General features: G+C 40.4%; 1 protein-coding gene across 6 annotated transcripts in view; it reads right to left on the bottom strand.

The window, feature by feature from the left end:
* The window catches only part of LOC119651094 (cartilage oligomeric matrix protein), a 213,232-nt gene that overhangs the window by 67,913 nt on the left and 127,975 nt on the right, over positions 1 to 17,344 (bottom strand). For all 6 annotated transcript variants that reach the window (XM_038054447.1, XM_038054451.1, XM_038054448.1 and 3 more), the window contains exons 7-9: positions 11,548 to 11,685; positions 10,448 to 10,633; positions 2,998 to 3,115 (exon numbers count right to left, since the gene is read on the bottom strand). In XM_038054447.1, the coding sequence (XP_037910375.1) occupies positions 2,998 to 3,115; positions 10,448 to 10,633; positions 11,548 to 11,685 (442 nt within the window). The remainder of the gene's footprint in view (positions 1 to 2,997; positions 3,116 to 10,447; positions 10,634 to 11,547; positions 11,686 to 17,344) is intronic.

Below are 17,344 nucleotides of genomic sequence, written 5' to 3'. Positions count from 1 at the left end.
TGACCAATCTGCGAGGCTAGATAAAAGCAGCAGGGTCACTCTCAAGAATACTTAACATCAACAATGGTCTAAGATTCCGTAGCCATAACGGCGAAATCTGTGAGCAATACCACGACCGTCTGGTTCTGGATAAAATCCGGCTCAATAGGTTGCGGTGGGCGGGTTACCTAATCCATGTGGATGAGTATGATCCAGCGTGGAAAGAGAACGAGGCAGACCCTACCTGAGATGGAGTGATGGCGTAGGTCAGGACTCCAGACAGTTCTTAGGGATATCAAATTGGTGGATTTCGTCGCAAAACGGAGGTGTCTTCTGATTCTGATTCCGAATCTGATGCAAATCGTTTGATAAATAAAAGAAAAAAGATTGTTGAAAAAAAATTTGAACTTCTCAAACTGTTTTATTATATATTATTAATGTAAATAATCAAGGATTTATCAAATACCGCTTATTTGTATATGATATTACTTATAAGTTAGTGTAAGTCAAGCTCATTAAAAGTAGCAATTCTTGATGGCGGGCGTGGTCTAATCAGTCTGAAATTTTGTCGTGTCCTTATATATGGCGTTATTATTTAATGTCTCAAGTCACAACTTTGTAATTTCATGGGTCTAATTTATGCCAAAATTTTCTTAATTCCGATCACTGTGCGTTGATCGAATCACCAAGATAAAAGTCGATTAGGAAGACTACGAAGTCAAATTTCTACGATACCGGAAATGCAACAATTTCGGAGCTCTCCTGTAGATGATGTGGCCTCCGTTAATGCCACAGACATTATGATGCTGTTGGAAAATGCGTCTGCGGCTGAGGATGAATTTCATTCGAGATCGATTTCAACAATTTGAACATGGGCTAAATGTAGAATGATTTGGTGTTTGTGCCTCAGTAGGACCAGTTGAATTTATTTTTTATTCCAGATGCCTTTTCTTACGGCTTTAAGTTAATTAATTAGAGAAATAGTTTGTTTTCCTAGTTGTCTCAAGGCACCCCTTCCGCTGTTTTATTGCACCTTGGAAATTAGCCGCTCACGATAACACATGGTGCGAAAAATAATGGTTGATGCATTTCTTACATAGATCCTAAGGTAACAGGAAACAAATGAAAAGTTGAAAAAAAGTCTCAGGTGAAGAACTATGGGTAAAATCAACTTTTGTATTTCATTGTGCCCTATTGGTAAGATCTGTACTTGTCTAGAGAGCTCTTGTACGGTGACTAAATGTAGAGCAGAGGAAACCCACAAAGAACTTAATCCGGCTCAAAAGAGCACTGGAACTTATAACAAATTAAGAGGCTTGCAGCGTACAGACTTCAAAAAGATGGTTTGTTAGTACTTTCTGTGTATGGGCACAGACAGGTTTGTCGATACTTACGGTACATGAATAGAAATATCATACATGAAATCATTAAACTAACTCTGAAAATGGGAGATGATTGTGGGTTCACCAGAGTTCGGCCAGGATTCCAAAGTCAATATCTCGATGTCTAAGGAGAATTGGAATCCATAGAGAGAAGTCTTCGATGCAAAACAGCCGAACAGGATTGAAATGGAGATCCTGAAAGGTTCAAGAACTGGTTACTGTCCTCTATGGAAGCATTTGCATACGAGGATTGTCTATAAAATATGCAAACTTTGCAATGGGAAGAAGGGGCGGCGGGAATAACAACATGGAAAGGGGCTCAACTAGGTGCACCTAATTGAATATCTCCTGCGCCTACCGGGGACGGGATCTCTCACTCAAATTAGCTTTAGCTGGGCGTACAACAAGCCAGCGCCTGGCAAGCTCTGAGCTTCTAAGAAGGATATACTCACTCCGAGAGTAGACATTCAGGATCGAATTACCCAGGGGTTCAGGTGGCGTAGACACAAACGCGTACAGTTTCTCCCGAAACGCAAGTTTTTAATAAACAGAAAGCCATATAATTATGGGCCGAATTCATTAAACGTTTAAATACCCTTTCGAAGTATTTAATTGAAATCGTTCACAATTTCCGATACAGTCCTTGACAAGGAAATCATTTGAGATTCCGAAATAAACGGCCGGTGTGACCGAGGTTTTATTAACCTTTTTCTTATGGTGGTTCTATTAAGCGAAACATAGTTTGACTGCACTTCGAATATTGTATCATCAGTTTAATAAACTGAACCGAAACGGCTGGATGAATGATATTACATGCGGGATATTTCGAAAAATAAGGAGGGATCTCAAGGGAGTTTCTCAACTTTTACTAGGCAGATTGAGGACTATTAGAACAAATCTTAATAAATTTCTTACTTCATGAGTGAGATAAATCCGTCAATTGTCTGAATTGTAGAGGGTATACTATCACGCATCTGCCAAGCAGACTATTTCTACAATTTCGAGTGTACATATATCGTGATTTAATCCTGTGCCAAAAATATATACTTCCAAAAATAGCGTGTCGGCACAAAACTCCTCTCCTATCAGTAATATCTACGGTACCCCCGCATTCAAAGTGCTAATAAGAAGCATTCTTATTGTGTTTAGGAGCGTATGTAAGATAACATAAATATTTATTCTAACTCATCCTAAGAAGTTACATGTTGACTTAGGGCAATTTGTGTATTTTCAATGTCGCCATAAAACTTTCAATCAACGTACGACCCGGTGATTAATGAATGCAGGTACTCATTAACTTTTCTGAGAACATACTTAGAATGAAAGAAATATTTAATGCGGATGCGCGCAAATAGGCATCCCAAATGAAATTGACTACTTGCGCTTCGTACAAATTTTTCAAGTACCTACAGTTCCAAATGATTAGAGCTTTGGGCAGTAAAAAACCTGGTTGATGCGCTGCAACAATATCCAGTGATAAAAGTTTCTATTTACCAATGAAATTCAGTTTCAAACCCCAACTATGAATGTAATTAAAATGTTCAGATTCTTTTGTTACGTGCCCAAATTAGCAAAGATTTGTTGCAAAGCAACTTGCCGATTTATAAAGTGATTGATTTGTTGTTTATGTACTTACGCAAAACACGGTCTTTCGGCGCACGTATATCCTGGTTTACATGTTCGTCCATCACCGACGTATCCAGAAGGGCAATGTCCACATCTCATGCCTGCACCTGTATCGTAGCACTCCACACCTGATCGCATTCATCGGGAGACCGAGAAGAAAGCAAGCGTACAACGAAAAATATAAGAAAAGTCATAAATAGATATCAGCAATAACATTTTTCGTTAAGGAGTAAAGGCGGAGTGTAAAGTTGCTCGTTACGGATAAGTAAACGTATATTACCCCGCCCGAATGAGTGGGTTGCTAGTTGCTATCAAGACGTTCTAGATAGTGATTTAGTGTGATGACGCTGTAAATGAAATGAGGTCTAGACTGGGGTGTTGTGATGAGTGAGTTCTTCGGTGGAGTAAACAACTGCTTGTCTTTATTGGAAAGAATTTTTTGGAGTCCGGAAGAAGGCATTATATAATATTAAAGATTAAATAAAAACATCCAAAAAATAAATAATATAAATATATATATATATATGAATAAATTGCTTAGGTGATTTAGGGTTAGGGACCAAGAAACTAGAAGTGTGAAAGGAATTCAAATTAAGCTCGTCTATGCTATGCTAACACTAGCTACATGTGTGCTAAGGTGAGTCTCGTCTGGTACCTAACAATAGAAACAACGAAAGGCTACCCCAAGGAGGTATGCTATCGCACCTTCTGAGAAGTATGTTGATTGACTCACTAATATGCGAACCGCTAAATTTGCCGGGGTAAAGGTCATGTACACTTTTGATGAACGGCACGTGAGGAACTAAAGGGCCAATAAACGCCCAAGTTTATGCTGATGATGTCGCTATGCTACCTTTTGGTTGGGGTCTTATAACGGTGTGTAGAATTAAACAAAGCGTCGTTAATTGGATTGATAACAGGTGCCTCAGGGATGCACTTTCGCTAAATCCAAATAAAACCATGCGGGTATTGTTTACTAAATGGTCTATAGCCCTTCAACTCTGCGAAGAAATGAAATATCTGGGAGTCATTCTAGGTAAGAATGCCATCTAGAGCGCAAAGATGAAACGTGCTCTCACAGCCTATGGGCTGCGCAGGCAGAACTTTACTTCGACATAAGGAACTGTCTGGGTATTACTGGAGCCATGAGCATAACACCCGGCGCAGCTCTAGATGCATTACTCAAATGCAAGAGCCGCTACCTGGGTGAATGACGAGCGGTTGGAGGGCAGGCAATTCGCAATAGGCAGTGATAGCCAGGCTGTACTATTGGTGTTAAGTAATCCTTTGATCACCTCGAAAATCGTTCCGGAATGTAGAAACTGGAACTACTCTGGGTACATCTGGTCATTATGGTGTAGAGGAAAATAAAATCTCGGAAGCCTTAGCAAAATGGCTTATGCTGCTTTCAAAGGCTGGTAACAAATGCTAAATGCTGCTAGACACACCAAACTTTTCCTGTTACAAGCTTACAAGCATACCGCGAAAGCCTATCCTGTCCAAAAGAAAGAAGATTTACAGAAATGTTGCGGCATTCTCACTGGCGATGATTCACTAGTTGGTCATATATCCAGAATAAGAAGATGATACGGCTGCCTCCCGCGGAATGAAAATTGCACCATAACTTTTTAAGTTGTGGCAACCGTGTTTCTTCAACATAATTAGAGAGGAAGGATTTGACTTTACCTCCTAGATCTCCCTTCCGGAGGTGGAGTTAGCATTCTACCATAATGATATCAAAATACCACCTCAACAGCCATAAGTTTTCAAAGAAATGCGACCTTCGCAATTTTGTAATGTGGTTGAAAGGAGGTCATCTCGCGCTTCAAAGTTCAACATTTGCTTCCTTGAAATTAGACTTGCAGACGGTCTCGTGCAGTTGCTTTTCCCAGCTGACATTTGGACATTAGTATAAAAGTTATTCCAACCGTCTCCCTCCCCCCCCAGAAATATTACAAAGGCATTTGAAAATCGGGGCTTTTGATTCGGCTCCTCCACCCCACTGAAAATAATTTGCGCCACTTTGTAAGTGAAGCAGAATGCCATTGAAATTAATTCCAGTTTGTCATAGATTTTCCTTAAGATTCACATTTCGTTCGTTTTTCGCATAATTGTATACATCCCCATTCATACATATACGTATCTGGAGTTGCCGGCGTATTTGTATAGAAATATTTGTTTCATCATATAAACTTTCCTTTATATTTCAAGCCTTTAGCCTTGACTTGCTCTGATACAAACAAAATCTGCATATTTCATCCTTTTTAAAGTTTAACTCATTGAACCGAAACGTAAAACAAATCGAATCAGGAATGCGCCTACCCAGAATCTATTATCGCTTCTTCGAAGTATCTAGCAATCGAGTGAATCGAGTGTGAACTTATCCGTCTGGAAAGTTTAATCCACATTTCCATATATTCCGAAGTCGAAAATGGAATTTTTTTGTCTGGGGTGTCCTTAGCAAACCGATTATGGATTCCGGCGAATACATTTAAAATTCAATTCTCTCCAGAAATACTATACAGTTGCATATAGAAAAACAATTCAAATTTTAAACGTAAATATTGGGAACTCATGCATTTAAACAGGTAAAATCTATTTTTAGTCATGTAACATATACAGGCATATATTATCTTGTGTTGAGGGCAAAGAATTTGCAGATATCAAATTGGTATTTGATGTACTTGGTTTTATTTATGAACTTAAAAAGATATTTCTTGAAATTTTTCTTTAGTACGAGTATCATTTTGGAATGACAGTCTCAGGTATTCATCTAGATAATTCCACCTGCAGTTATTTTCGAGATTTTGAATGAAACAAAACTTTATTAAAATTGATCTACTCCTGCAAAGCCGTTCCCTATGGGACCATCGGCTGTTTATTGCCGCCCTGAGAATTAAGCCAGCCAGCGTGAGGAATGCACTGCCCCACCGCGCATTAAATAGTGGCGATTTCGTGAAGAAGAAATGATCTCACTTACGCGATTACAAACCATCGCGAATGTGGAAGAATCGTGGAACCAAACGAAAGGCACGATACACAAAGTGGCCTCTACTTCCCTCGATGTCACCAAGGCGAGTAAGTGGTACATCAACCGAGATACTTGGCTTTGGAGTGACGATGTTGAAATGAAGGTCCGTGAAAAGAAACGCCTCTACCTCAAGTTTCTCAACGATAAAACGCCTGCTAATTGGCAAATTTATCAGAATACCAACCGGAAAGCAAAGAAAACGATCGTTGTCAACCGAGCGGACCATTACAAAAATCTTTGCAATGGACTGGACACTCGGGATGACGAGAGAGATCTGTATCGGCTTGCCAAAAGGCGAAACGAACGCACACAGGATATCGAACACTTTTGTTGCGTTAATGACAAAAACGGTACTTTGCTTACCAACCGTCGAGCCGCGACGTATAGATGGCGAATACTTCGAGCAGATATCAACTGAAAAATTTGCTCATCCTCTACTCCCCCTATCATTGCCGACATTTGGACCAGCTCCACCTGTCAGCGCAGCTGAAGTCGACGAGGCAATAAAACAACATCGAATCTGAGCTCTAGAAAAAGAAGAGCTAGGACCCAACACTGTGGCTCAGTGAATTCTTTAACCGGGTTATTCAGGAAGGTAGAACACCATCTGATTGGCGAGAAAATACCAAAGTTCCAATATGGACAAAGAAAGGTAGTCCAGCAAAATGTTCAAATTACCGTCCGATCCGGTTACTACCATGAAGATTTTTGAACGCATTTTTCAAAACCGTATTTGCGAAATCGTTGAATTAACCGTGAATTAAGCCAGATGTGCCAAGAACTGTGGAACTACTGACGCAATACACGCTGCGCGGTTAGTCATCGAGAAACACCGTGAGAAGCATGCCCTCTTTAGATTGCATTTCTGGATCTAGAGAAAACGTTTGACCGTGTGCCACATGAACTCATCTGGTATGCTCTACGACAAGACTTAGTACGCAAGGTTCAATTGCTCTACCACGATCCGAAAAGTAAAGAACTGAGCGATTTAAATACCTCGGGTCAACGCTATCAGCCAATGGAGAATTGCGCTATGAAATTGCTTCACGCATTAACGCAGCTTGAACGAAGTGGGGTTTCACAACTGGTGTTCTTTGTGATCGACGTATCAACGAACGTTTCAAATCTAAAATTTACCGCAATGTCGTCCGTCCTTTCGCCCTCTATGGTTCTGAATGTTGGCCGACTATAAGAGAACATGAACGGCGTCTTGCAGTAATGGAAACGAAGATGGTGCGCTGGACTAGTGGCATGACATGTTTTCATCACATCCGAAATGAGGATATCCGCGTTCGATATGCAGTTGCACCGATCGTGGAAAAGCTGCAGGCGTCTTGAATGGTATGGTCACGTAATTCGCACTAACGAGAATTCACTTGCCAAGATTGATCTGAACATCGAAGTCGATGGTCGAAAGGCCAAAACAACGGTAGCTTGATACGCTGGATAGGGATTTAAAAGACTCGGGATTGCATCCAGATCAGGCATTTGATAGGGCCAAATCGCGAGGCCGATCACAACGAGCCGACCCCGTTTATGAATGGGGCAAAGGTTGAAGAAAAAGAAAAAAGAAGGCCTACTTTGCATTTTTCTTTTGGTGGATGAAAACTACTACTTTGGGAACCTTATCTTATCTATCAAATTTTTGGTCTCTTACGGATTCCGGAGACTGTAATGTCCGAAGTGGAAGAACAACCACTTGCGGACTTGATGTTTCCTTGCGCAGTAGTGATTTTTTTTTCTAACCGCGCAAGTTGTTTAGTAGTCGACTTGTTTGGATGAACAATTTTTGTGAGGACAGATCTGATACCTGCAACGCTGGATTCCAGAATACTCGGCTTTTTGTAACTGCAGGAAGATAGTTTTCGGATAATTGCTCGATCCTTTTGGTAAGCGACAGTGATCCTCATTGTCAGATTCTACGATGGTAACCTCAAATTGACAAGATTAGAATTTCCAGTTGATATGACCATATTTCTTAAATCTCGTAGGTTTATTATGCTATCTAATTTACGCACTTTCAGTGGTACTCTTGTTTGCAAAAACCTCACTTAATCACTTTATTACAGCCAAAACACTTGTGTAGACTTGATGAATTAGAAACATATGTTTCTACTATAAAAACAAGCTGGGAAACCTTCAGTTATGAGAGGTTTTGTTTGCTTCTTATGTAACTAAGTATATTTGGGTGCAGAACTATCTAATTTGTACGTATCCCATTATGTAGATGTTTATTTAGTATGTCAAATTATTCACTTTAGTGTTATATTGATATTTAGTATTTTGAATTGCAGTAAATTTACACGGAAAAGAGAACTTTGAGCTACTGTAACATTATTAGTAATACTATGATTTTAATCAAACTTGGCGATATCATGCTTCATACTGTAGTCTATATTATTACATTTATGTAACTCTAAGATAAAATTAAGCGGGGTTCTTAGCCAATTGTCTGAAAAACACAGTAATAATTTGAGTAGGTATCATTATGAAGAGTATTTTGAGGCCTGGACACCGTATAAAGGGAGCTTCATGATTTTATTCAAATTTTTCGGTTGAATACTTTCTGAGAATGGCTCCGTTAAAGTAGTCATAAGCTCATCGGATTCGATATTCGGAGCTGTTCAAAAAGTACAATGTTAAACTGGTAAATTGGCATATAACAGGTTTATGTCAATCGTCGTAATGTGGCCCGAATTTGCCGAACGACTTCCCTAAAAGAGTCAGAATTGAAGACAGAGCTTCACATATGTTTTTTGAAGAAACCGAAGATTTATGGACTAGTTATAGCTTAGATTAATGGTCAGTTAAGATTTTTTGGTAAATAATCATATTCTAATTTTTAAATGCGTTTCTCTCGAGTCTGCATGTTGAAAATCGGCTGACACCATGGCTCAAAATCTCGGCCCGTTCTTTTTATACATTAAAGAAGGTGAGTAAAAACTCTAAAATTTACAAAAAAAAAGTTTAACAAGGCATCAAAAATGTACGTTTTAATATTTTCAATAATGCTTATTTGCGAACCGTGGTATAATGGAAGACCCCCTTCAAGAAATATTTAATTGATTTGAAAACTTCAGCCCTGAGATCGTTTTTCCGCTGAGCGAGAAAACTTTCAAAAGGGAAGGGGAAGCCAGAACGTAAATATCTGCAAAAAGAATACGGTGATTCCAAAGTAGCCCTAAGAAGATTATACAAAAAGGCAAATAAGGTTGCTTCGGATGAAGGTACTTTTACGCTAATTCGACAATGGAAGAGACAAAAATGACACTGCCACGGATGCCCGATAGACCACGCCGCATGCAATCTTAATGTTATTCTATGTATTTCTAAACACTTTGGGTAAGACTATGCGATAGTAGTGGTCATGAGCTTGGCGCGGGAAGGAGTGATTGTTGAAAAGTCTCCGCAGTGGTGACATGACTTTAAATTCGGCCAACTGGAGTCGAACAAAGAGCCTTCTGAGTAGATTGAATGTCCCTGGTTACCAAGCTCGGATAGTCGGGAGTCGTCTCTTGGAAAGGCTTGTCCAGTATAGAGACAGAGTATGGATCATGTTGTGAAGCATTTTATCATGGAATACCTGACTTTAGTGTGAAAAAATAATAATCGGGTATGATGAAACTTGATATGGTGGAAGAAATAGTTTAAGCTGTCCTCCTACTACAGGGAAACAGTTCCTGCAAAAACCAGGCTTGTAGGCGATGAACTACTTCATGTCTAACAAGTCTAACTAGCAAGGTAATGGATAGTCGCAGGTTGTTCATTGTAAGTTTGGTGAAACCTGTACTGCCATATGTGGGTAGCAATGAGTTTCGCTGTGATATTGCTGGTAATTTCGGCATACCACGCAATTGTCCTGAGAGCATTTAGGGTGGCATGAAATGCCTCTATGTTATCGACCACTTTCAAGAGAAGGAAATGCTCTCACTCTACTAGACACGTAAGGGAAATACTTCCGAATAAATTGCGGACACTATGAGACTTATGAGAGACTTACAGGAAATGGTAGCAATGATGAGATAACTCCGAACACTGCCGTTGATAGATGAGTCTTTTTAAATTTCCCACTACATCAATAAAAAGAGAGAGAGTTTAATTGATTAAGATATTGTTCTGGTTTGATAAGAAATTTAGTACAAATAAGCTCCCGGAAAATCGAGATATGCAAAATAAAAGCACGTTTGCGTCTGCCCTTTAATTTTAGAAACGATCTTTCATTTCAAATTCGAGCAAACAAGAAGTTCAAAGAAACCACCTTAATAAAACCCTTCATGCTTTACGAGAAGAAACTCACATCATACCATATATAATCACACGACCGAAAATATACCTTAAATGTATAGATGCAGATATACGTACCGCTTCCACATGGTTAATAGAGAATTAGTAATCTCGTGATCAAATTTACTATCGTCACTACACTTACCTGGGAAGCACGGATTTGCCGTTTTGCAGGAAGGCTGAGGTTCCCGAAGTGGCGCTGGTTCTTTGCATCCGGCACAATTTTCCATGATATTCCGTAAATTGGCGATCTCCTGTCGCTGGTGGGCGACATCATCACGAAGCAGCTTCACCATCTGCATCAGATCAGACATGGATCGCGTGAGGGCGTCTATCCAAGTTAATGCAAGCATAGGGGCAGATGATGGTGGCACGGTTTCCGTTGTTCAATTCATTAGGATGATGGCAAGGCGATGTCAACGGCGTCAATCCCCGACGGGACCATGAAATAAAATTGAAGATAACACGAAAATTAGATTACGATTGAAGATTTATTGTGAAAAAGGAATATGGGAATGGACTGGAGTTCAAGTGATTTATTGACGATATTACTTAATGCAATGGGAAAGTTATCTTCTCTCCGATTGTAAATGTGTTGCGGAAAGCGTTGCGTCTATTTAAATGTTTCAGGAAGATGAAGGATTCTGCATATGCAATGCTTGTATTAGCTTTTGCATCGTTATTGGATCGGTGTTCCCAGCATTTTTATTATAATTATTACGTCAGTTAAAACTTCCGTTGAAAAATTCAAAATTCTTTCAAATTTCAATACCACTACCAAGTGATGTCGGATCTTCAGATATATTGGCTGCTATTTATTTCAAAGAAATGTGTTAATATGATTTATCTTTAGTCTCTCCCCTGTCACCAATGATGTTTTCTTTGAATCCCTTTTTATTACCTGACCACAAACTATCCGAGATCATATTGTCCCAAGAGCTATAAACATCTTGAAGTGAATTACAATTCAAAGCACACACTTTTCAACAGTTAAGCTTACAAAATTAAAATCACATCTCGTTAGTTTGCAGCTGGAAACTGTCCGATAGTAGCAGCGATTAAGAAACAGATTAAAGCAATAAAACTGGAAAGTTTGTCAACAATCTGACGCAAGAAATAAATAGCACTTTTTGAGAAGAAAGTCATGAAAAGAAATATTTGTGCTCAAGAGCCGTCTTTGTGGCTGCCACGCATCTTAGCATCTTAAAGTTGAGTGTGTAGATTTAGTTCGTCGTTCGTACTTACCTTCACAGTCACCGTGCATAATTGGAATGTCACCGCGGCGTTGAGCCTCCTGTGTGTTATCGACAGGTACTTCATGCTGATAGCGTTCGCTATTCGTTTGATGATACCAATCTCGGATATCGCGTTTCTTGTTCTTCTCTGAAATATGCATGGTGAAGTCGCAGCAACATAGAAGGGTAAATCAAAGAAAAAGTTAAATGAAAACGAACACAACAAATTGGATTAAGTGAGTTACTGGAAGGTGAGGCAAATACATTCGGAAAACCAATACAACAAACCATATATTTCTATATTTCTCTGGAATACAAGATTCTAATTGCGTAGTACTGTTTCAGTGCCTTTCCTTTTCAAACTTCAGAATGGTCGCTTCAGTTCTTATCAGTAGATACGCCGGCTCTTTTCCTTTTCACTTTTTAATGTATCTTTCCCATATTCATGCTCTAGTGGCGTGTGTCCGTATTTTTTCACAAGGGAGTGACCTTCTACGAGAAAATTCAGGAAGACCAGGTAGCTTCAGCCTCTCGATAAAGAATATCAAAAGCATTCTCTAGCAGGTTGTAAAGCTACATGCTTTACATAAACGCAGAAATAATTCATTTCACAATTAGTTACAAAGAAACCTCCCAAATTTAAATGTTTCTTCGTGGACTTCATAGTATATTGCCCAGTGTGCTTATTAAATCTCCCAATCTCAATAAATTTTGAAATCTAATTGTTATTTATCACAGCCAAAATCACATGAATTGGAAAATATCACAAAGATACAGCTAATGAACCATCATGGAAACTAATTAGGAAAAAGTTTGGAATATTTTAAGACAATCCCAAGATCTGGTCAAATTAAGAGAAAAAAGTCCATGAATAAAACATTAAATTTCGGTTAATAACTAAATAACGAATGACTATCGGCGACAAACCTATACTCAATACATTTGTCATCGCACTTAAAATTTAAAAAGAAAAATGTTGTTAAAGTGCAAATCAGCCCATAAAAATGTCCATTTGAGTTTGTTTGTTGGCAATAAGTGATCTGAATAAGATTTCCGTGAATTTCTACTCATAGATGGAAATCGAGTGAAAAAGCACGTATAGAGTTTGGAATTTCCGATGGTTGATGATTTGGTTTTCGTTTTGTGTGAATTGTCGACATATGTAAGAGATTTAAAAGTAATTCATGTGATTCGGTTTCAAACCATAGATGGCACGAAAATCACATAAGCAAAAAATCAAAAGTAAGAAATGGGAAAAATGTAGGGCGTTGTCTACACAAAAGTTGCTCAAATATAAAAAGGCATTTTTCAAATAATTTGTCTGGGAATATTACAATTTCAAACAACTAGGAGGGCAGAGCTATACTTCACTGTAAGGAAATTGGTAACTACTGATGGTTCAAGTGAGCCGACATTTAAGTACCGCGTCCCCCTTGTATTATTGTGCTTTCTTTGGTTTCGAAAAGAGCAACCCGCTGAGGTTCCGGAATATGGTGCCAAAAAAAAATTGGATTCCAACACCTGAATGCTGCTAGATAGCAAATCGGGACAAGCAAACAGTAGTTCGGAAATTTTTCTAAAGATTGGTGTTCTCAAAGTGGAAATTAAGAGTTATCGGCAGCAAACGAACTTTTAATATCACAGATAAATTTTCAACGCTGTAAAATGTCGACTGCACTAGTCAAAGGAATATCTGACATGTGAGAATGCAAATTACTAAAATATCTAGGAGGAATCGATTTACTGACTTTCAGCTGGAATAGTAGCTCTTGTTAGAGAGTAGCGAGCATTGAACGACACCGCAAGGAACTATTCCTGGCTGCACCATATCCAAAAAGTCAGATTGAATAAAGTCTCATTGGCACATTGACGGAATAGAGAAGGTGACCCAGATCCTCACTACCAACATAAGGGAAGCTTCCAAGCCTTTTTAATATGCAAAAGAAGAGGAAAACATCATTGTGAATTTCGAGTTTGCGATGGCAGGGAAGACCGGACATTCTTCAACCGACCTCTGAAAATCGAGTCAACAGAAGGTTGAAATCGACAGAAAGCAGTTCAGAAAACTTTGAATAATAGCATAAGATCAGGCGTCTAGAAGATGTTTTTAGGAAGAGACAAACTCACTCGAGGCAACCTCATGTAAAAGTTTTAGTCAAAGAATCTGTAGTCAGCAACTGGATAACGTACATTTAGGAGGTACACAGAAAGCGAAGAGGGAACATCAAACTATTCGATTGAAGTGCATTTCAAGCCAAAAATGACTCTGGGCGGGTAGCTATACACAGTTCAGACTAAACTTTTGCATGCAAAACCAACGAGCTAAATGGGCATTTAATTCGGTTCACGTTTACAAATGTGCGGGCCTAAATCAAATCATTCCTGCTCTACGAGTAGAAGGAATAGAAGCTGGGTCGACACATTCGAAATACACCTACATATCACGCAATAACTGGCATAGTTTCTACGTTCAGGTTCATCATGAATGTTTGTGTTCGTCTTTGCACTGGCTGTTACTGTAGGTTTATCACTTGAGCTGCATTAAGGGTGATGATAATGACACTGATGTAGTTTCATTGAAAAATAGAAATAGAATGTGACTGTGTCAAGCGCGGAATCTCCTGCGGAAGGTGGAGATACACTGGAAAGCCCGGTAAGATCCACACTGGATCCACCAGACTCTTCTGCCAGCGGTAATGCGCGCAAGAAGCGTAAGACCAACACATCTGCTGTGGCGAACGCTTTATTATGCTCCGCACCAGGGCTTATATCCACGCGTCTCGCGAGGATTAGGACCGGTGTGCCGGGAGGTGATCAAATCAAGGAGAGAGATCTCAATGAAGCTGGCCCCTCCCATAGAAATACGAACACGAAGGCGCGAAGGAAGAGGACGTATGCGCAAGCTGCCGCCTGTATTTTGACTGCTGCCATGGGGGTTTCCTCCAAGGATGGAAATATGTCAGAGGGACAATTTACAATTCTTCGGAAATGCCTGTGGAAAAAAATGCTGGAGCCTGGAACGAAGCCACGATTTGCAGTGCACTGACGCCTTAAAGTGGCTTCAGCGGGTAATCCCAACTTTGAGTTCCGGCGGTCAGTCCAAGTTCACTGTTGTGGACACTGAGCTACGCAGGACAGAACATGTCGGATATTGATTACCGAACCCTTGAAGGAAACCGGAGGATATCATCCGCATGCTGGGTGAACAGAACCCAGGCATGGACTTTGGACACTGGAAATCTACAAACGTGGAGGGTTTCAACTTGGTATTCGAACTGGACCAAAAGAGTCTGAATGGGCTCATGGGATGTCACCATATGGTGCTCCACTTTTTCCTAGATAAACTGAAATTTAGTCATATCAGGAAACTGTAGGGCATCATCTCCGTTTTCAGAGCGAAGAAAAATGATGGTCTTTGACTCACACAATATAGAGCAAATTGCAGCATGTTCGGTGCGCTCTCCTACAATAGAGCTGCGCGCGGAAGAAAGTGCATTCAGGGGCGGAACCCCCGCATGGGGGCTTGCACTGGTGAAGTGACTACAGAGTGAATCCTACCTGCTAGTAACTTCTCCGACACCTTCCAAGGAACAGCCGAAAGACAGGGAAGCCAGAGACGTGAACGGAACTCAGCTCGAGTGATCAAATCTATGCAAACCGGACACTGCAAACCAATTAAGGTGCTAAGTGGAAAACAGACGAATGCTCTGCGGGATGAGATGAAATTTTTCATGGATGAGGACATGGGAACTGCGGTACCTCCGAGTGTGGATTTTCTCAAAGAAATCAAACACGGGGGGATCGAGTCTCTGGCGGTACGTTGTGGGGGAAATTCTGTCACACGCGGACGCTTCTCACTGGTTTCCATAACACAATAGACTAAGTTTATGTCGAAAAACATAAGGATTGGTCAAATCAACCTGCAGCATGCCAAAGCTCCATCCTATCTGTTGACAGCGAGAATCACAAAGTTACAGGATTTCCCCTACATCTTTCTGGTGCAAGAGCCGTGGGTTCGATTTAACAGAATCAGTGGCATTGGATCAGTGAAGGGAGTTAGGGTCTTCTACGATGAAAGATCCATGAGACCTAGAGCTTGCGTCCTAATTTCAAGACGGTTAGAGGAAACCATACTGAGACAGTACTGCTCCCAAGACTTAGCAACGGTCATTATACAATACCAGATAAATGGCGAGAGGCAAAATATCACAGTTGCCTCCGCTTTTTACACTATGATTCTTTGTATCCTGATTGGACTAAGTTCAATGAACTTCTTGATAATAAAATACAGTTTTCTAGGCGACTAAGGACTCCTTTGGCGCTGTAAGATGAATTGAAAACTCTGAACTGCACACTTTTAGAGTGCTATGAAGAGGCTTGTCCTATTTCCCGAGGCCAAAGCAGTAAAACGGTTCCTTGGTGCAAAAACTCAGGAAATCAACCAGGCGACTTCTGAACGGTGCTTGCAAAAATAATAAGAACGAAGAATGGTTAAATTTCGGGAACTCACAGCGTGAATATAGGAGGCTCGTTAGGTGTTCGAAACGAGACTCTTTAGAGTGTACTGTGAGGAACTGGAAGGCGAAAGAGAGACTTCAAGGCTGTGCGGAGTCCTCAAAAGGGATGAGTCGGCCAAGTTGGACTCTCTTAGAAAACCCGTCGGTACTTTCACGAGCTCCAGACTGAATTCAGTATAGACCCTCCTGGAAGTACACCACCCAGGAGAACGGGTGAGAGAGGTGGCAGGGGGAGAGTTGATGGTTCTTGCAACGCCTTCAACACCCAAGTATTGCAAGGGGAACTGGAACATTGCGAAAGCGGTTGTTACCCATGAAAAGGTGAGAGCTGCCACACTGTCCTTTGAGCATTTCAAAGCACCCGGCATGGATGACATCTATCTGGCAATGCTAAAGGAAGGTAGGAAGGAAGCACTTAGAGCGACCTCTAAGAAATATTTTTCGAGGATGTCTTGCTCTGGATTACGTGCCTTCCTCTTGGCAAAAGGTTAAGGTAGTCTTCAAACCGACACCTAGGAAAGATGACTATTCTAATCCAAAGAACTTCAGACAGATCAGCTTGACTTCATTCTTGCTGAAAGGTTTGGAGAAACTGGTGGAGCATCACATTCGTGGAAACGCACTTAGGTCACACCCACTTAGTGAAAACCAACATGCTTACCAGCGTGGAATGTCCTGTGAGTTTGCCCTTCATTCTTTGGCCACAAAGATAGGGGATGCAACTTTGAATGATGATTATGCGATGGGGGTGTTCATGAACATTGAAGGGGCTTTTGACTGTGCGCCTTTTCAAAAACTTTGAAAGCATTGAGAGCATGGTGTTGATGATGCTTCAATTATGCGAATCCATGCTATGCTAACGCAGAAATTGCTGTACGCTGAGGTGGGTGTCGATCGCTGTCTGACTGCAGAAGCAATGAAAGGCTGCCGCCAAGGAGGTGTGCTTTCGCCACTTCTGTGAAGTATGCTGATCGATGTTTAATTACTTCTCATTGTTTAAATTCTTCCCATTCTACCGAGTGATTTACTTCCAACCTCACTTGGTAATTCCCAAAGTAAAAAAAAACAGTATGTAAAAAAGGTTGCCCTATGCTCCACAAAGTAGTGAACAGAACACTTATATAAGATGCCTTGCGAGATATTTTCAGAGAGGAGTTATCTTTCCCTCACTGTGGTTCCTAGAAGGGAACTCAGGCTATGGCTTATGGAGGACGAAAGAGTCTTTGCGCAAGCACTTACAAACAATTTAGCTAAGGTAACTACCGGTAATGCGCACGAGTCCAATTTCGC

The sequence above is a fragment of the Hermetia illucens genome, chromosome 3 (genome assembly GCF_905115235.1).
Source record: "Hermetia illucens chromosome 3, iHerIll2.2.curated.20191125, whole genome shotgun sequence".
NCBI lineage: Eukaryota > Metazoa > Arthropoda > Insecta > Diptera > Stratiomyidae > Hermetia > Hermetia illucens.
Note: the sequence above shows the minus strand (reverse complement) of the source record. Positions and strands in the feature narration are given on the sequence as shown.